This window comes from Eptatretus burgeri, chromosome 12, assembly GCF_056783735.1.
Source record: "Eptatretus burgeri isolate ZD-2024b chromosome 12, Ebu_testis_v1, whole genome shotgun sequence".
Taxonomy (NCBI): Eukaryota; Metazoa; Chordata; class Myxini; order Myxiniformes; family Myxinidae; genus Eptatretus; species Eptatretus burgeri.
Genome location: NC_140972.1, coordinates 10,956,529 through 10,979,602, shown reverse-complemented (window position 1 = coordinate 10,979,602; position 23,074 = coordinate 10,956,529). Strand labels below are relative to the sequence as shown.

General features: G+C 43.2%; 1 protein-coding gene across 4 annotated transcripts in view; it reads left to right on the top strand.

The window, feature by feature from the left end:
* The window catches only part of LOC147015083 (stromal interaction molecule 2-like), a 106,748-nt gene that overhangs the window by 13,773 nt on the left and 69,901 nt on the right, over positions 1-23,074 (top strand). For all 4 annotated transcript variants that reach the window (XM_085849488.1, XM_085849485.1, XM_085849486.1 and 1 more), the window contains one exon: positions 10,007-10,101. In XM_085849488.1, coding sequence (XP_085705614.1) covers positions 10,007-10,101 — 95 coding nt within the window. The remainder of the gene's footprint in view (positions 1-10,006; positions 10,102-23,074) is intronic.

The following is a 23,074-nucleotide window of genomic DNA, read 5'->3' as shown; positions in this document are numbered from 1 at the left end:
TACAGGGAACAGCTGAGGCACTGGGATTCTAATTTTGGAAATCGAAGCAGAGGGCATAAAGAGAGTGGTGTTCATTGTTGTTGGTAACGGTATTGCAGTGAAATGGCGACCGTGGTGGAATATATTTATGATTTTCTCTCATGTTCAAATCGATCACAAAATACCCTTTGGCACACTGCATTCAAATGTAATAATTTAGACATTTCCCAACTTGTGTAACTAAGAACATGTGTGTCCAAGTGGACGACTTCTGTTTGAGATGTGCACAATGTAAACACAGTGGGCCCATTGATAAGGGAGCAATTCCCTGAATTCTGAATGCATTTCTATCACGAGGCTTTGCATGGTCACCTCATCTGTTTCATCAAAAATCATTCCCTTTCAATGCTCTTTACATCTATGCAAGAATCCATACATGCTGCATGGGTCCGGATTGCTTAACGACGACAGTTCATCATAAAGCTGCCTCAGCCATGACATGTACCAACAAATAACATGTCACATGGCTTCAGGACATCTTTTTATTATGGATGCTCTGAGAGTGAGGAGGGAGCTAAATTGAGAGAAGGAAGAGAAAAGAGGTTCGTGAAGTGAGGTGTGTGAGAAGCATATTGTTACGGTTGTGGAAATTCGCAAACCACCATTCAGGTCCCGTAGGTGAGATATCTCTAAGTACATGTGCAGTCAGCCCCAAACCCGTTGTTTAGAGGGAATAAATGTGATTCATTCGGGCTGCGACCCTTTGAGATAGCCGTTTTTCTGTTCTATCTTTATTTTGAACCAACCACGTCTCAACCGCCATCACACAACAACCTCCAGCCACAATGCCGCTTCACAACAACAACAACGCCAACAGCCACGATCTTTACCTTCACAACTCGCTCCCGCAAACATCGCATCACCGCCATTCCAAACGGCACCATGGCCATAAGCCACCACCATAAACCCTCCACCACCTTCACCTCTCCTCCTTCTACCGCCATTCCCGCACCACCTGTGAACGCCGAGCGTCACGCTGTCCTGGGCTCGTACGGGACGCGCGCCAGGCCACGAGTGCAAAATGCGGCCTTTCCGAGGAGAATTCGGATCAGGAATGCTACACGCCCACTTCTGATCCATCCAATCAGCAAGCGCGGGGCGGTTTGGCCCCGCCTCCAGGCGCGTCGGTGTAGAATCGAGATATGCAAATTCTAGGATCAGGGGAGGTTCACGCCCCTTTTTCTCCGTCCAATGGGTGAGCGTGGCTCCACCCTCGAGCTCGTTCTGATCCAGAAATTTGCATATGGGTTCTTCTGCCGGCCTATAAAGCGCCGAGCGCAAGGCGAATCGGAGAGGAGAGTCAGTTTTGGAGAGCAGAGTGTGGCAACGGCAGAGTCGGTTTGGGTCGAGTCGGTCTCGGTCGAGTCGGTTTTGGGCAGAGTCGGCCATAGAAGAGCGGAGAGTGTTTTGGGCAGAGTCGGGTTGGAGCGCGAGTGGAGTCGGGAGGCGAGGGCATACAGGTGGTTTGCTGCAGTCGGCTGAGGAGAATGGGGAAGAATCCGAGTAGCTCGGGTCCGAGGCAAGGAAGACGGCGGTCGGCGACGAGCTCGCGGTGGAATCGCTCGTCACGGGACCCAAGCAAGCCAGCTATCCTCTTTCCCCAGAGCATCAACAATTCCCCCCACCTTTTTCCTCCGCGCTGAGATAGTGCGAAAAGAGGGCCCCGTTCCCACCCCACTCCAAGCATTGCCAACGAAACCCGGGAAGGAGCACGAAGTCGGGGCACCGCCGCGCTGCCACATTTGCGGCTCATCACAAAGACACGGGTAGGATCCACCCGGTCTCGCGGACCTGACCGCTCTTTCAGGTCCTGCGCAAATATTGTCCCACAGGCCCCGTCTGCCCACTTGTCTTTGAGGGTGGCCCTTTTCTTTTGTTTCTGTGTAAATGTGTTGTTGGCGCCGTCTGTAAAGTAAAACTGTGTAAGTGTTGCCGTGTGCACGTGTAGTCGGTTGTCGATCTGCATTGTTGTGTTTCTCTTGTTGCAATTGCTTTAGGTGCATAATTGTTGTAATTGTATATGTGTGCTCTCCGTGTGCCGCGGAATAAATGTGCCTCATGTTGAACTGTTTTCCCGTTTCGCTTCGTCTTTTCTTTAATTGAATCTCCATCTTGCTTCACGAAAAGGGTTGGTAGTGGGCTTAATACGCCCGATAATTAATCGGAACCGTCGAGGCCGACAATAACACCGCTCGGTTATCCCGATATTACGGAACGGGTCGCTTAAGTGGCCTGTGTCTGGAGTCGACCTGCGGCGAGGTGCGATCGCCCGGTCTACCCTCCGCATGGGTACTTAGGTAGGTCGAGTTTGGCGAACAACCCTATCCCACGTGGGGGGCCGATTGGCACGATCGTGGTGAGGCCGAAAGGCCCACCCGTGACTAGCTCCCGGCGTTAGTCCGAGAGGGTCACGACAGAATTGTCCGTCCGGTGGGCGACGTGCCGCGATTCGAGTTACGTGGCCGTTCGCACGCCGGCGGGCGCGAATTCGCAACAATATATTCAAATATAAACTCCTTCACTTTTGTGGGACCATCCAGGAACCACACGTCACATACCAGCTATTGGTGCACAGATCGAGACCTAGGAAAATGTGTGCCACACACCATTAATTCTGTGCGAACCACACGGACACATCTAGAGAGGCAGCCTGGACGAAAAAACATGAGAACCATAAATTATGGTATCCAAACAAAACAGATACTGTTCACTTCCACATATTGGGAGGGGGAACGCAATTATCTGCAAACACTGTATGGGGCTTGTTGGCTATCATCAGTTCTGCTCTATGCTGATGATATCCAACCAACCAGAAACGTTTTCACAGGAGACGCATCCCCGGATGGACAGGCCCAAAATTTGAGGCCATAATATTCTCGTACGTTGGATTTGTGGCTAGCAATGGAACCTGCTGTGTCAGTCCGTACAAAGCGGAGAACATGTGTTTGTAACAGTGCATTTAGTTGAGATATAATGGGAATCAAGGAGCAGGAGAGGAGGGGATAAAAAATCCATCATTTTACATCATATCTAGTCCCTTAAGGCAATGACGCTGTAGATACTGATCCACATGATAAAACATTACTGTATATACTGATTCACATTATAAAACATTACTGTATATACTGATCCACATTATAAAACATTACTGTATATACTGATTCACATTATAAAACATTACTGTATATACTGATTCACATTATAAAAGATTACTGTATATACTGATCCACATTATAAAACATTACTGCATATACTGATTCACATTATAAAAGATTACTGCATATACTGATCCACATGATAAAACATTACTGTATATACTGATTCACATTATAAAACATTACTGTATATACTGATTCACATTATAAAAGATTACTGTATATACTGATTCACATTATAAAACATTACTGTATATACTGATCCACATTATAAAACATTACTGTATATACTGATTCACATTATAAAAGATTACTGCATATACTGATCCACATGATAAAACATTACTGTATATACTGATTCACATTATAAAACATTACTGTATATACTGATTCACATTATAAAAGATTACTGCATATACTGATCCACATGATAAAACATTACTGTATATACTGATTCACATTATAAAACATTACTGTATATACTGATTCACATGATAAAACATTACTGTATATACTGATTCACATTATAAAACATTACTGTATATACTGATCCACATGATAAAACATTACTGTATATACTGATTCACATGATAAAACATTACAGTATATACTGATCCACATGATAAAACATTACTGTATATACTGATTCACATTATAAAACATTACTGTATATACTGATTCACATTATAAAAGATTACTGTATATACTGATTCACATTATAAAAGATTACTGTATATACTGATCCACATGATAAAACATTACTGTATATACTGATTCACATTATAAAAGATTACTGTATATACTGATTCACATTATAAAAGATTACTGTATATACTGATCCACATTATAAAATATTACTGTATATACTGATTCACATTATAAAAGATTACTGCATATACTGATCCACATGATAAAACATTACTGTATATACTGATTCACATTATAAAAGATTACTATATATACTGATCCACATGATAAAACATTACTGTATATACTGATTCACATTATAAAACATTACTGTATATACTGATTCACATGATAAAACATTACTGTATATACTGATTCACATGATAAAACATTACTGTATATACTGATTCACATTATAAAACATTACTGTATATACTGATCCACATTATAAAACATTACTGTATATACTGATCCACATTATAAAACATTACTGTATATACTGATCCACATTATAAAACATTACTGTATATACTGATCCACATTATAAAACATTACTGTATATACTGATCCACATTATAAAACATTACTGTATATACTGATCCACATTATAAAACATTACTGTATATACTGATTCACATTATAAAAGATTACTGCATATACTGATCCACATGATAAAACATTACTGTATATACTGATTCACATTATAAAAGATTACTATATATACTGATCCACATGATAAAACATTACTGTATATACTGATTCACATTATAAAACATTACTGTATATACTGATTCACATGATAAAACATTACTGTATATACTGATTCACATGATAAAACATTACTGTATATACTGATTCACATTATAAAACATTACTGTATATACTGATTCACATTATAAAACATTACTGTATATACTGATTCACATGATAAAACATTACTGTATATACTGATTCACATTATAAAACATTACTGTATATACTGATCCACATGATAAAACATTACTGTATATACTGATTCACATGATAAAACATTACTGTATATACTGATCCACATGATAAAACATTACTGTATATACTGATTCACATTATAAAAGATTACTGCATATACTGATCCACATGATAAAACATTACTGTATATACTGATTCACATTATAAAAGATTACTATATATACTGATCCACATGATAAAACATTACTGTATATACTGATTCACATTATAAAACATTACTGTATATACTGATTCACATGATAAAACATTACTGTATATACTGATTCACATGATAAAACATTACTGTATATACTGATTCACATTATAAAACATTACTGTATATACTGATCCACATTATAAAACATTACTGTATATACTGATCCACATTATAAAACATTACTGTATATACTGATCCACATTATAAAACATTACTGTATATACTGATCCACATTATAAAACATTACTGTATATACTGATCCACATTATAAAACATTACTGTATATACTGATCCACATTATAAAACATTACTGTATATACTGATTCACATTATAAAAGATTACTGCATATACTGATCCACATGATAAAACATTACTGTATATACTGATTCACATTATAAAAGATTACTATATATACTGATCCACATGATAAAACATTACTGTATATACTGATTCACATTATAAAACATTACTGTATATACTGATTCACATGATAAAACATTACTGTATATACTGATTCACATGATAAAACATTACTGTATATACTGATTCACATTATAAAACATTACTGTATATACTGATTCACATTATAAAACATTACTGTATATACTGATTCACATGATAAAACATTACTGTATATACTGATTCACATTATAAAACATTACTGTATATACTGATCCACATGATAAAACATTACTGTATATACTGATTCACATGATAAAACATTACTGTATATACTGATCCACATGATAAAACATTACTGTATATACTGATTCACATTATAAAAGATTACTGCATATACTGATCCACATGATAAAACATTACTGTATATACTGATTCACATTATAAAAGATTACTATATATACTGATCCACATGATAAAACATTACTGTATATACTGATTCACATTATAAAACATTACTATATATACTGATCCACATGATAAAACATTACTGTATATACTGATTCACATTATAAAACATTACTGTATATACTGATTCACATGATAAAACATTACTGTATATACTGATTCACATGATAAAACATTACTGTATATACTGATTCACATTATAAAACATTACTGTATATACTGATTCACATTATAAAACATTACTGTATATACTGATTCACATTATAAAAGATTACTATATATACTGATCCACATGATAAAACATTACTGTATATACTGATTCACATTATAAAACATTACTGTATATACTGATCCACATGATAAAACATTACTGTATATACTGATTCACATTATAAAAGATTACTGTATATACTGATCCACATTATAAAATATTACTGTATATACTGATTCACATTATAAAAGATTACTGCATATACTGATCCACATGATAAAACATTACTGTATATACTGATTCACATTACAAAAGATTACTATATATACTGATCCACATGATAAAACATTACTGTATATACTGATTCACATTATAAAACATTACTGTATATACTGATTCACATGATAAAACATTACTGTATATACTGATTCACATGATAAAACATTACTGTATATACTGATTCACATTATAAAACATTACTGTATATACTGATCCACATTATAAAACATTACTGTATATACTGATCCACATTATAAAACATTACTGTATATACTGATCCACATTATAAAACATTACTGTATATACTGATCCACATTATAAAACATTACTGTATATACTGATCCACATTATAAAACATTACTGTATATACTGATCCACATTATAAAACATTACTGTATATACTGATTCACATTATAAAAGATTACTGCATATACTGATCCACATGATAAAACATTACTGTATATACTGATTCACATTATAAAAGATTACTATATATACTGATCCACATGATAAAACATTACTGTATATACTGATTCACATTATAAAACATTACTGTATATACTGATTCACATGATAAAACATTACTGTATATACTGATTCACATGATAAAACATTACTGTATATACTGATTCACATTATAAAACATTACTGTATATACTGATTCACATTATAAAACATTACTGTATATACTGATTCACATGATAAAACATTACTGTATATACTGATTCACATTATAAAACATTACTGTATATACTGATCCACATGATAAAACATTACTGTATATACTGATTCACATGATAAAACATTACTGTATATACTGATCCACATGATAAAACATTACTGTATATACTGATTCACATTATAAAAGATTACTGCATATACTGATCCACATGATAAAACATTACTGTATATACTGATTCACATTATAAAAGATTACTATATATACTGATCCACATGATAAAACATTACTGTATATACTGATTCACATTATAAAACATTACTATATATACTGATCCACATGATAAAACATTACTGTATATACTGATTCACATTATAAAACATTACTGTATATACTGATTCACATGATAAAACATTACTGTATATACTGATTCACATGATAAAACATTACTGTATATACTGATTCACATTATAAAACATTACTGTATATACTGATTCACATTATAAAACATTACTGTATATACTGATTCACATTATAAAAGATTACTATATATACTGATCCACATGATAAAACATTACTGTATATACTGATTCACATTATAAAACATTACTGTATATACTGATTCACATGATAAAACATTACTGTATATACTGATTCACATGATAAAACATTACTGTATATACTGATTCACATTATAAAACATTACTGTATATACTGATCCACATTATAAAACATTACTGTATATACTGATCCACATTATAAAACATTACTGTATATACTGATCCACATTATAAAACATTACTGTATATACTGATCCACATTATAAAACATTACTGTATATACTGATCCACATTATAAAACATTACTGTATATACTGATCCACATTATAAAACATTACTGTATATACTGATTCACATTATAAAAGATTACTGCATATACTGATCCACATGATAAAACATTACTGTATATACTGATTCACATTATAAAAGATTACTATATATACTGATCCACATGATAAAACATTACTGTATATACTGATTCACATTATAAAACATTACTGTATATACTGATTCACATGATAAAACATTACTGTATATACTGATTCACATGATAAAACATTACTGTATATACTGATTCACATTATAAAACATTACTGTATATACTGATTCACATTATAAAACATTACTGTATATACTGATTCACATGATAAAACATTACTGTATATACTGATTCACATTATAAAACATTACTGTATATACTGATCCACATGATAAAACATTACTGTATATACTGATTCACATGATAAAACATTACTGTATATACTGATCCACATGATAAAACATTACTGTATATACTGATTCACATTATAAAACATTACTGCATATACTGATCCACATGATAAAACATTACTGTATATACTGATTCACATTATAAAAGATTACTATATATACTGATCCACATGATAAAACATTACTGTATATACTGATTCACATTATAAAACATTACTGTATATACTGATTCACATGATAAAACATTACTGTATATACTGATTCACATTATAAAACATTACTGTATATACTGATCCACATGATAAAACATTACTGTATATACTGATTCACATGATAAAACATTACTGTATATACTGATCCACATTATAAAAGATTACTATATATACTGATCCACATGATAAAACATTACTGTATATACTGATTCACATTATAAAACATTACTGTATATACTGATTCACATGATAAAACATTACTGTATATACTGATTCACATTATAAAACATTACTGCATATACTGATTCACATTATAAAACATTACTGTATATACTGATTCACATTATAAAACATTACTGTATATACTGATTCACATTATAAAACATTACTGTATTAACTGATTCACATGATAAAACATTACTGTATATACTGATTCACATGATAAAACATTACTGTATATACTGATTCACATTATAAAACATTACTGTATATACTGATCCACATGATAAAACATTACTGTATATACTGATTCACATGATAAAACATTACTGTATATACTGATTCACATTATAAAACATTACTGTATATACTGATCCACATGATAAAACATTACTGTATATACTGATTCACATGATAAAACATTACTGTATATACTGATTCACATTATAAAAGATTACTGCATATACTGATCCACATGATAAAACATTACTGTATATACTGATTCACATTATAAAAGATTACTGTATATACTGATTCACATGATAAAACATTACTGTATATACTGATTCACATTATAAAAGATTACTGCATATACTGATCCACATGATAAAACATTACTGTATATACTGATTCACATTATAAAAGATTACTATATATACTGATCCACATGATAAAACATTACTGTATATACTGATTCACATTATAAAACATTACTGTATATACTGATTCACATGATAAAACATTACTGTATATACTGATTCACATTATAAAACATTACTGTATATACTGATCCACATGATAAAACATTACTGTATATACTGATTCACATTATAAAACATTACTGTATATACTGATCCACATTATTAAACATTACTGTATATACTGATCCACATTATAAAACATTACTGTATATACTGATCCACATTATAAAACATTACTGTATATACTGATCCACATTATAAAACATTACTGTATATACTGATCCACATTATAAAACATTACTGTATATACTGATCCACATTATAAAACATTACTGTATATACTGATCCACAGGATAAAACATTACTGTATTTACTGATCCACATGATAAAACATTACTGTATATACTGATCCATATGATGTTGGTCTATGACACGTTGTGCTGATACTTGTGCTTTGTTACAGAAAAAGAAAGAGATAGCTATGAAGCATTGCAGGGAATCCACTCTCTCATGGATGATGACCGAGATGGCAGTGTGGATCGTCAAGAAAGCCACGAGGTGCATTGTTTACATCACTTTAATACAGCACCCATATAAAGGCGTGTTTGGATAATGATGTGGTGAAGACAACACTAAGCTTTAAGCAGCCTGTATAAGCTAACTGATGAATATGCTGTACCTTCCATGCCTTGTCACACTAATTGCAGATGTCACTGAACCGCTGCATTTGCTATCTGAGTGCTTCGTTTCGGAGGCTGGGATATTAGGTTCAAATCCTTTTTCCTATGTTGATTTATAATTTAACTTTTTGCGATTGAGAGATTCAAGAATCGACCAGATAGTATGAACCTATCATCAGATGTAGTCCAGACAAGGTGGGGCAGGCACTCTACAATGTCCCTGAAGGTTATTAATGACCCAGCTTTGTTTTTAAAATGTTACCAATAATCTAGTTGTTGTTTCATGTGCAGTCCATGGCTGCTGGTTGCATCATTTTCTGAAAGCGTGACTGTGCGCTTACTGGTAATAGAGGCATCGTTGATGCAGTGTCCCTGTTACCAATAAACTGGTACTCATTTTGCTGACCTCGGAAGGATGACTAGCTGAGTCAACCTACCTAGTGTTAGTTAACGGCACGACAAGGGTTCAAAACTCAAGAGCAGAAGCTCTTGAGCCAGCCACCTTAACCATGAAGCCAATATCAGGCTTAATAATCCAGTAATGACATGTTAATTCCCCCAAGACTAACTTGGATCCCAGATGCAACATATTTAAACCTTTCATGCTCTTGTTTTCAGCTGGATTTGAACCCACAACCTCTTGGATATTTTCAGCGAGTCTAGTGTCCTTTCCTTTTAGTGATCTTAGACTTGGGCTCGCAGGATGGCCCAGAGGTATGCACACTCACCTCAAAGCTGTTTCTAGCCTTGGTTCGAATCTTGGTCCAGCTATAAACTGTCATCAATGGATGTGCCGTCCCTCAGACTGACGTTAAACTGGATGTCCCGTCTGCCAGCATTAATTGGTGGATGTTAAAGATCCCACAGCATCCTTGGTGAAGAGTAGGCAGGCAATTGCTGCACCCTTAACAAATTACAACTTTCTGCTCTGACTTCCTGAGTCGGAGTGGCGACCCAACTGGGATTGTAGTCGAGTAACTGCTTCGGCAGCACCAATGTTCTGCATAAGGCATGGTACATGATGATTCGGACCTTTGACTCATCTTGTGCAGTTTGGGAAACATGGTGTTATGGGCAAGACTCCACAAGCCCAATCAGCAGTCGAGGAAGTTTTCCGCGATGAGGTGTTCCAGAGTGATCACAGTAGTGATGGGGAACTCTGGTATTTTTGGTAATCTCATGACCAAAGTTGTCTTAGACTCATGGATGAGTTTGTAGGACAATAACACGGTATACAATTGACAAATCAATGCAGTATATGGGGTATGAAACTGGGATTCCATCATGAGTTCAGTGATGGGAATGGGAAATTGGCCAACCCAGATGTCTGTATCATTTAACTGACCCTTTGTACTTGTAACTTTCCTTCACAAAACGTTGTAATGCATTTAAAAGTGTCACTGATGTCTTCTGATGTTCTTCTGGATGTGATATGCCATGCATGTGTCATTCCCATATGTGTACATAAATGTACGCACGACCAGTCGTGAACATTTCCGTGAATTTATGCTGGCCGCCTTCCACCGAAGCAGAAATTTGGAATTTAGGATGCAACAAGGTACTGTTTTGGAAAGGTTCCATGTTCGGAGAATGGGCAGCTGGCTTAACATCCCTTCCGAACCTGAGAAGTACCAGGAGGGCAGTTTATGATAAGGTTGTGAATAAAGCTGAGACTCAACCATCCAAAGGCAAGTATGCTACTGCTGAGCCCTTCTGTCAGAGTAAATCATTGACTGCTGAACATAAAACAACACATCCAAGTTATTCACCATCCATCGAGACCGTACTCTGTGCAGAGCTTTGGTGCTGCCTAAGCAGTCTCCTTGGCTATTGCGCACAATCCTGGACGGGTCGCCACTCCGACACAGTATACCAACAAGCTGGCACTCATTTTCCCGACCTTGGAAGGATGACCGGCAGAGTCAACCCCACCTTGTATTAATTCAACAGCTGAGCAGGATTTGAACTCAGGATTCTCGGATCCCAAGCCCACCACCCGAACCATTCAGCCAACACCAGGCATAAGTTATTCACATTAATAGGAAAAGTAATTTGGCCTTGTTCATTTCTATTTAACATTCAATATCAAACAGGATACAACCGCAGGATTAACATGACTTTCATTTTTCTGTGACTTAAAGGGGGGCAAAGTGACATGTTCACATGTATCAGGTTCTAAAGACCCTAATCCGGTTCCAAAGGCATTAATCGGGTGTCTGTAAACCTGCATTGCTGACTTCCTTCACTCGCACAAACTCTTCATCATGGAACCCCCCAAAAATAGGTATTTGCTCTCTTCCCTGAAACTACACACATGATTTTGATGAAACTTGACCACAACCTTTATCACCCGTGATGCACCAAAGTTTATCGACAACATCTAACTCTGCACTCATTAAAGGGGTCTACGGGGGGGTTATTGACTCCCCCATAATAGGTATTTGCTCTCTTCTCTGAAACTACACACATGATTTTGATGAAACTTGACCACAACCTTCATCACCCGTGATGAAGGTTAAATGCACCAAGGTTTATCATCTGCATAAAAATCTATGCTCAACAAGGGGGTCTTGAGAGGGGTTTCTGACACCCCCCCTCAAAATAGGTATTTGCTTTCTTCTCCATACTACATACAGAGTTTTAATGAAACTTGACCACAACCTTCATCACCATTCATGTACTAAAGTTTGTTCATGGCATTAAAAAAAAATCAGGGTCTAAGCGTCTGCGGGGGGTTTGAGTGACTCTTGCTCCTGATCCAGGAGAGCTTCAGGACGTGCGGTCCTATTTTAATATGTGAGCTCTGGTCCAGTCACAATGCCTTGTTATCAATGTTAATATTTTATGGACAGACAGGTAGTATGTGAGCACTACGTCCTCATTTTTGATGATTGCTCTTGGATGTGTGCTTTCACGACTTCTCTGGTACTGGGATCATGATGATTGTGCCATTGTATGATGACTTGTCCATTACTCTGCACACTTTGTTATGCCTTTGTTTATCGAGTTCTGAAATTATTATTTTTTCCATCCCGAGACATGGTGATGGTGCTCCCTTTTTCGCCCTTGTATCACCTGCACGATTGACTCGATACTCCAAATTTCCTAACTTGTGTAAACAATTTTCGATATTGGAGAGCGAGCTCATTTGATGGTAGTTCTTTAGGTCTATCTTATCCACCTTTTTTGCATTAGTAGTAGCTCTGCATTTCTCCAAGGTTGTGGAGGAGGATTAGATTGGGACCATACTCTGTGCAGAGCATTGGTGCTGCTTAAGCAATCTCCTTGGCTATTGGGCACAATCATGGACGGGTCGCCACTCCGACACAGGATACCAGCATGCTGGAACTCATTTTGCCAACCTCGGAAGGATGACAGGCAGAGTCAACTTCACCTGGTATTAATTCAACAGCTGAGTGGGATTTGAACTCAGGACCCAAGGATCCAAAGCCCACCACCCTAACCATTATGCCAACACCAGGCATAGTGGGATTTTCAGGAACTTCGTAGATACATTTACCAATTTGGTTTCGATCACTTCACTACCATCTTTGACTGTAACTATAACAATTTCATCTCTCCAGGGGCATTTTCCACTTTCATACTTTTATATGTCTTGCACAAGACTGTGCTTGTCAATGATGTACTTACTTGAAATAACCACTTAATCCAACCACGAGACAACCCAGAATCTGTAAAAAATAAAAATAAAAAAGTGACCACAGTGTGGTCATTCTTGTTTGAGACATAAGGTTGTGTGAATAATCAGGAATGATGAAAAGCTATCGAAGCTGCCGAATATCAATATGCTTCATATCAACAGTCACATAATACTAACATCCGATGCTACTTCACCCAGTTGGTCCACTGATGTCGTCACTATGGGCTATATAAACAGACGCATTTTGTATTAATTTATATTAACTGCAACTGCATTATATTTTTATTTATGTTCATATGCTGCAAAATTATTCTACTGGTCAAAAGTTTTAGAACACCCCCATTTTTCCAGTTTTTACTGAAATGTAAGCAGTTTAATGTTTCAATGTATTCTGAAATTAAAGCATAGAACAAATAAACAATTACAGATAAAAAATAAATCATGGTATCGTTTTGTTGAACAAAATTTAATCTAAATTTTTGACTCGTCAAAGTAGCCACCTTTTGCAGATATATCAGCCGAACATACTGTTGCGGATTCGCGCCCGCCGGCGTGCGAACGGCCACGTAACTGGAATCGCGGCACGACGCCCACCGGACGGACAATCCCGTCGTGACCCTCTCGGACTAACGCCTGGAACTAGTCATGGGTGGGCCTTTCGGCCTCACCACGATCGTGCCAATCGGCCCCCCGCGTGGGATAGGGTTGCTCGCCAAATTCGACCTACCTAAGTACCTACACGGAGGGTAGACCGGGCGATCGCACCTCGCCGCAGGTCGACTTCGGACACGGGCCACTTTAAGCGACCCGTTCCGTACTATCGGGATAACCGAGCGGTGTTATCGTCAACCCCGACGGTTCGATTAATTATCGGGCGTTTTAGCCCACGACCAACCCTTTACGTGAAGTAAGATGGAGATTCAATAAAGGAAAAGACGAAGCGAAACGGGAAAAACAGTTCAACATAAAGCACATTTATTCCGCGGCAAACGGAAAGCACACATATACAATTATACACCAAAAGCAAATGTAAAAGAAGAAACACCACAATAATGCACAAAAAGCAAATGTAAAAGTGAAACACAACGCAGATCTATTACCGACTACCGAGCACACGGCAACACTTATACAGTTTTACTTCACAGACGGCGCCGACAACACATATACTCAAAGCAAAAGAAAAAGGTACCACCCTCCACTATGAGGGGGCAGACGGGCCTGGGGCCGAGACCGCGTCGAGCCTACCCGTCTGGTGATGATCCGCAAAATGGCGGTGGCGCCCCGACTCCGCGGGCCTCGCGGACAGTGTCTGGAATGGGGTGGGAACGGGGCCCCCTTCTCACACTATCTCAGCGCGGGGGGGAACAGGAGGGGGTTGTTGATGCTCGGGGGGGGATGAGGATATCTCGCTGGCTCGGGTCCCGCGACGAGCGTCTCCACCGCGACCTCGGTCGCGTTACCAGCCTCCCCTCTCCGCAGCTCCCCGACTCTGACACGAGCGCCCTCTCGACTGCCTTCACCGCCGCCACCTCTCCAACTCTCCCACTCTCCACAGCTCCGTCCAACTGCTTTCTCCGACTCTTCTCTTCTCTTCTCTTCTCCACTCTCCTTGACTGACTCTTTCCAACTCCACTTACTGCGAGCGAACGCGGCCCTTTATAGCCCCCGGGGCTTCGCTCCTTCACCTTCGACCCTTTACCTCTGGCTGGCTCCCCATTGGACAGAGGAAAAGTGGGCGTGAATGCTTTTTGATCCACGAATCTGCATATAGCGATTATACTCCGACGCACCTGGAGGCGGGGTCAAATCGCCCCACGCTCGCCGATAGGACGGAACAGAAGTGGGCGTGAATCGTTTTTGATCCGATTTCTTCGGAAAGGCTGGTTTTTGCACCCGCTGCTCGGTGCGCGCCCTGCACGAGTCCAGGATCGGCGCCCACAAGCGGCGCGGGAATGGCGGTGATGCGATGGTTGCGAGAGCGAGATGTGTCGGCAAGGGTCGTGGCTGTTGTTGTGAAGCGGCGTTGCGGTTGGTGGTTGTTGTGTGATGGCTGTTGAGACGTGGTTGGTGGTGGTTGGTGGTGGTTGTGGTGGTTGTGGTGGTAGTAATGGCGGCTGGTCCAAAATAAAGATAGTAAAAGAAAAACGGCTATCTAGAGGGGTCGCAGCCCGAATGAATAACATTTATTCCCTCTAAACAACGGGTTTGGGCCTAACTACACATATACTTACAGAGATATCTCACCTACGGGACCTGAATGGTGGTTTGCGAATTTCGTCAACCACAACACTACCCCCTCCCCTTTTTACAGACTCGTACCGAGTCATCAAATTTTCGTGTGCCATCATGTGTAGTTTTCCCCTAGTACGTTTTACCTATGGATCCCTGAGTGCGACATTCATGGTATTCGTGTCCCCAAAATAAATAACCTGAGGGCTGAGTAACTACCTAAACAAACTCACTCACACGGACGACTTAAATAAAATTGCCGGCGCTAAGACAGACATGCCGGGGGCGCACTCATATGTACAGTACATCTTAACCTTAACTTACAAATTTTACACTAAACCATGGCCCAGCATCAATGGACTCTGCAAAAAGAAAGCAGTTAGCAGGGAGCCAGGCTGCTCGCATGCAGTCTCTGGCTCAAACAATGCAGGTGACAGGGAACGTGGCCGGCTGCTCACATGCAGTCCAAGGCCTTCCCTTTTGAAACTGAACGCAGTGAAAAACGGTGCATGGGCTGCACAAACGTAGTCTCCGTGCCAGCTCAAGTGGCACACGCAGTGAACACAACGGATGGATGGATGGACACAAACATGGTGCACGGGCCACCACTGCAGGCCCGTGTTGTAGCTGCCAACAGGACAGTTCTCGCAGCTTGCAAACTGTTGCTTTCTGATCCTGGCGCACATGGCAATGAACAGGGGGGGGGGCAAAGCAAAAATTGAACGGGTCTGGTGAACAGGGGCAGTGGGCATGGCATGGCAAAGGCGAGCAGGCAACACAGCCTGCAGAATAAGGCCGCTGCAGGCAAACACAGCCGGCAGACGATCTGGCCGGCACAGGCCTTGAAGCACAGCAGCTGCAGACAATCCGACCGGCACAGGCCTTGCAGCACAGCAGCTGCAGACGATCCAGCCGGCACAGGCCTTGCAGCAAAACAACAGCTGCCGATGAAGTGGGCCGGCCTTTACCTTGCAGCAACGCAGCCAGCAGATGAAGCTGGCCAGCCTTTGCCGTTCAGTGGAGGTTGGTGGAGGGAGTGCGGTGGTGCTGGCCACTCGGAAGGCGGGCTCGGACCTACCCTCCGGTCTCCCTCCCAACCTATTGCCTTTGCCTGTCACTGTCTATACCCACTCCCTTAATTTGTCAAACCCCAATTTAGCCCCAACTTATTTTTTTATTTTTACTTCCCCACTATAAATCGTCCCCTAACCCCCTGTACTGTCCTTGTTCGGCTAACCTAACCTGTCACGTAGCCTACTCCCAACCCCTACGTTCCCTTCCCGGAGGGGAACAAGGGAGAGCTAGCGTCCTGTGTCGAGGCCCAACGAAGCCTCAGAATGGCCTCCCCAGACTTCAGCGATCTAACCCAAAGTGGGTCCAGCGGCCCACAACGAGACCGAGGGGATGGATGGTGCGGAGGGGTACACTTCCTCATCTACCCTATCCATTTAACTGTTAAACTACCCCGGGGCTTTCAACAAGGGCCTCTCGCTTAAACTATTGGTTCTAACAACCCAGATTCCCGTCGCCTGTGTTGGTGTCCTCACAATTTCGGGCCTCGCCCCCCAATTTTCTCTCCGTGCCCTCACACGGTCTCATGGCTGGGATACGTGGCTCCCTTTGGCAGGCACGACCCTCTGCCGATTCTCCGACGATGGCACCCCCGGGCACTACACTGCCTCCGAGCCTACCAGCTCCCTAAACACCGGGGAGTGCCCCCCATGGCACCTCCCCTGAAATGCACACGTGGCAGGCTGGCTTCCCAGGCCCCTTTCCGAGGGTCACCCGTGCCCACAACACTGCCCACGCGGCTAATGGCGCCCCGGGTCCCCGCACCAAGCAGGCGCACCCGTGCCCACTACGCTATCCCGGCCCCCCATGGGCCCTTGGCCTACTACGGCTGACTAGCCTGGTGCCCGGGGTACCCACTCAGCGATACTCACCTTTCGCAGCCACGCTCCCAGCCCGTCAACAGGGCTCCTGCACCCCTCCAAACGGGTTTCGAGCCTACATTCACACCAACAGCAAAACGACTTCCATATTTGTTAATTTATCTAACCACCAAACTCACTCTACACTGACCCCGGGGTCCCTTGGGCGGGAGTCACTCCTCCCCCCAATCACTCATCGCACCATGCAGTCCCCATTCGCTCCACTCACACAGACCCGCTGGCCTCACTCACTCATCATGTACTCACCTCACAACTTTTCAACACACACACCGCTGAACTCTGCCATCCTTCTAACTACCTCCCCTAACTAACTCGTGCTCCCACGTCGTCCCTTAAACTACAGCACGTTCCTTTTAACACTACGTAGCTAAGCTACGTCCCCACTACACATTCACTGTCTGTCACTGTCTTCTAAATGAAAAAAATAATTTTATTTCCCATCCTAAATCTGGCTACAATCCCTCTAACTAATCCATTCCACGGGCCCCATGAGGACTTACCCCTGCCCCATGGAGCCGGTCTAGCTAAGCTAACCCTTCCCCCTAACTAGTTTCCATCCTGTGCCCTGGTCAAGGGGGTCTTCCACCCCTTGCCCAGGAATCCTGTGCACCCGAAAGTGAGGCTTGCTTGTTTTTTTTTCACATGCGCAGCACCAGCGCGGCAACTCACAGCTCGCGCACTTTGCACCTGCCCGTGACGTCATGCAACTGCACGTGTACCTCGTCCCTCCTTGGACGGTACCATCCGGCAGGGATACCCCTCCTGCCGGATTCCAACTCCGCGTGCAGCCATGACGTCACCTTGCGCATAAAAAAAACACAAGCCCCACGTCTCGAGGGGTTCCCCACGCGAACACATGTGCTTTGCCCGTTGGAGCTTAACACACACGATCGCGTGGAGAACCCGTCCGGTCCAAATCCATAATCCTGCCTAAACTTTGTCCGTCCGCGGGATCGGCAAATCCACCACGTGCGTTTCCGGACCGGGACTTCACTCTCGTAAGCTAGCACGTGGGGGCCTCGTGCGTTGCACAGCACGGACCTCGTGCTCACTGCTGGGTGAACCCGGCACGGTGCGCAAAACATCTACAGCCGCTACTCGGCTTTCTTTCCTCTGTCGCAGTCTCCGTCGCCATTCCACACACGCACTCCCGCGTGTTACGATGCTAACACACCTCACCATTAAACTCACACTGGAAGACGCGGCTGCATGTTCACACATGCCGACCGACATCTCCCTTACACACAACGACCTTGCACACGCTGTCTCTCTCACACTCAGCCGCTCACTCACGCATGCCATTTCCCTTGCACACGTGGCTCCACTCACTCGCGGCCTTTCACTCACTCGTGCCATTTCCCTCACACAAACCATACTACTCATACACGCGGGGGCACTCATCCGCGGTGCCTCACTCATACTGGCCGTTTCACTCACACACACGGCGACACTCACACACGGTCCCTCACCCACACGCGGCATGCTGGGAAGCACACACTCCGGCACACTCGCCACCACACCACTCACACACGCGGGGGCACTCGCCCACGGTGTCTCACTCACACATCGTGCCTCACTCACACACGCGGGGGCACTCGCCCGCGATGTCTCATCCACACACGGCATGCTGGGAAGCACACACTCCGGCACACTCGCCACCACACCACTCACACGTGGTGCTCCATTCATACTGGCCTTTTCCCTCACACACACGGCCTCTTCCACTTGCGGTGCCCCTTTTACACACGGCGTGCTGGGAAGCACGTACTCCGGCACAATCGCCACCACACCACTCACACACGGGGTCGCTTCCACACACGGGGACGCACTCACACCTTGCACCACACACACAGGGACAACCACACTGGGGATTCGTGTCCCCACAAGGGTCTCCGGGGCCTCTATACCCCCCAAGCTCTCCGTGCACCTGTCCACAGCACTCGTCCCCTCGACCTCGCAAAGCACGACCGAACCCACCTGGTCGTGACTCGCCTCAAGGGGGCATACTCCCTCCCCTCTTTCCTGGAGGAGGCTATCCAGCTGCTCGCACTGGGTCCCTACACGCTCCGCGAGCTCACCCTCACTATCCTCCACTACCTCTGTGTGTGTGTGTGTTCGTCTCTAACCCCATCTTCATAGTGTAGTCTTTCCTCTATCGTTCCCATCTCCCGTGTCTCTGTACATTTACTCGTTTCTGTTGTCCCCTCGTGTCTATTAATCTCCGCTTCTTTCTGGCGTCTTTCCCTTATCTTTATGTAGGTCAACCTTGCTTTCTCCTTCAGTCGCTCCCGTCCTTCCCTCTGTTTCACTCCTTGCTCTTTCACGATCTCCGCGTACCTCCTCCTTGCTTTCCGTCTTAATTGTTCTTTTCTCTCTCTCGCAATTCCTTTCACCTCGTCTCTTGTCTCCCTCGTGCACGTCTCCGTCACGCTTCTCGCCCAACACGTCCCCCAAATTATTTTCTCCTTACCCGCCTCCACCGCGGGCCTGACAGCCGTTGCACTCCCTCCCAGCTCGTTCGCTCCCACACGTGGCGTCGCCATTTTGAGCTCCACTGTCGTCGCCTCCATGCCCGCCTGCAGGCTTCGGCCTATTTTCTGCATCTCACCCCGCAGCTCTTTCATTTCTTCCTTCATTTTGAGTGCGTTTGTTTCCATATTCGTTTTCATTTTGTGCATGTCCCCACTGATTCCTGCCAGCATGGCGCATAGCCGGGCCATGTCGGGCGCACTCGGGTGAGCCGATTCGGCAAGGATCGGGGGGTTTTTGTGGAGAGGGGGAGGGGAGGTGTCATACACCGCGGCCGCCGCCGCACCTATTTCGGGCTCTGGGTTCAGTTGGGGGAGTTCGTGTTCCTGCACAACCAACATTTCCTGCACGGGGTTTTGATCCTGGACCATGGATTCTACACATTCTACATCCATTTCTAATACCCCCGGCTCCCGCTCGCCTTGAGACGCCATCTTATTTCTCGTAAAGGGTTAATTTAAATCGCTTGTAATTTGGAGGGAATCGGGGGTCGCTCCTCTCACCCCTGGACCAATTCCTGTGAATTTAGCTGGAGACAGGAGAGCCCGTTGTCCCGTTCTCCGACACCAGTGCCGCGAGGAGGGCGATGAGTTTATATCCCACTCCTGACACCAGTGTTGCGGATTCGCGCCCGCCGGCGTGCGAACGGCCACGTAACTCGAATCGCGGCACGTCGCCCACCGGACGGACAATCCCGTCGTGACCCTCTCGGACTAACGCCGGGAACTAGTCACGGGTGGGCCTTTCGGCCTCACCACGATCGTGCCAATCGGCCCCCCGCGTGGGATAGGGTTGCTCGCCAAATTCGACCTACCTAAGTGCCCACACGGAGAGTAGACCGGGCGATCGCACCTCGCCGCAGGTCGACTTCGGACACGGGCCACTTTAAGCGACCCGTTCCATACTATCGGGATAACCGAGCGGTGATATCGTTAACCCCGACGGTTTGATTAATTATCGGGCGTTTTAGCCCACGACCAACCCTTTACGTGAACTAAGATGGAGATTCAATAAAGGAAAAGACGAAGCGAAACGGGAAAAACAGTTCAACATAAAGCACATTTATTCCGCGGAAAACGGAAAGCACACATATACAATTATACACCAAAAGCAAATGTAAAAGAAGAAACACAATGCAGATCTATTACTGACTACCGAGCACACGGCAACACTTATACAGTTTTACTTCACAGACGGCGCCGACAACACATATACTCAAAGCAAAAGAAAAAGGTACCACCCTCCACTATGAGGGGGCAGACGGGCCTGGGGCCGAGACCGCGTCGAGCCTACCCGTCTGGTGATGAGCCGCAAAATGGCGGTGGCGCCCTGACTCCGCGGGCCTCGCGGACAGTGTCTGGAATGGGGTGGGAACGGGGCCCCCTTCTCACACTATCTCAGCGCGGGGGGAAACAGGAGGGCGTTGTTGATGCTCGGGGGGGGGATGAGGATATCTCGCTGGCTCGGGTCCCGCGACGAGCGTCTCCACTGCGACCTCGGTCGCATTACCGGCCTCCCCTCTCCGCAGCTCCCCGACTCTGACACGAGCGCCCTCTCGACTGCCTTCGCCGCCGCCACCTCTCCAACTCTCCCACTCTCCACAGCTCCGTCCAACTGCTTTCTCCGACTCTTCTCTTCTCCACTCTCCTTGACTGACTCTTTCCAACTCCACTTACTGCGAGCGAACGCGGCCCTTTATAGCCCCCGGGGCTTCGCTCCTTCACCTTCGACCCTTTACCTCTGGCTGGCTCCCCATTGGACAGAGGAAAAGTGGGCGTGAATGCTTTTTGATCCACGAATCTGCATATAGCGATTGTACTCCGACGCACCTGGAGGCGGGGCCAAATCGCCCCACGCTCGCCGATAGGACGGAACAGAAGTGGGCGTGAATCGTTTTTGATCCGATTTCTTCGGAAAGGCTGGTGTTTTTGCACCCGCTGCTCGGTGCGCGTCCTGCACGAGTCCAGGATCGGCGCCCACAAGCGGCGCGGGAATGGCGGTGATGCGATGGTTGCGAGAGCGAGATGTGACGGCAAGGGTCGTGGCTGTTGTTGTGAAGCGGCGTTGCGGTTGGTGGTTGTTGTGTGATGGCTGTTGAGACGTGGTTGGTGGTGGTTGTGGTGGTTGTGGTGGTAGTAATGGCGGCTGGTCCAAAATAAAGATAGTAAAAGAAAAACGGCTATCTAGAGGGGTCGCAGCCCGAATGAATAACATTTATTCCCTCTAAACAACGGGTTTGGGCCTAACTACACATATACTTACAAAGATATCTCACCTATGGGACCTGAATGGTGGTTTGCGAATTTCGTCAACCACAACACTACTCATGGCATTCTTTCTACAATGGAATCAAATATTGTTCGGAAAGTTCTTCCCAACACTGTTGCAGAAGTTCCCACAAATGTGTTGCACTTGTAGGTTGCTTTGCTTTCACCCTTCTGTCCAGGTCATCCCAAACCAGCTCGATGGGGTTTAAGTCT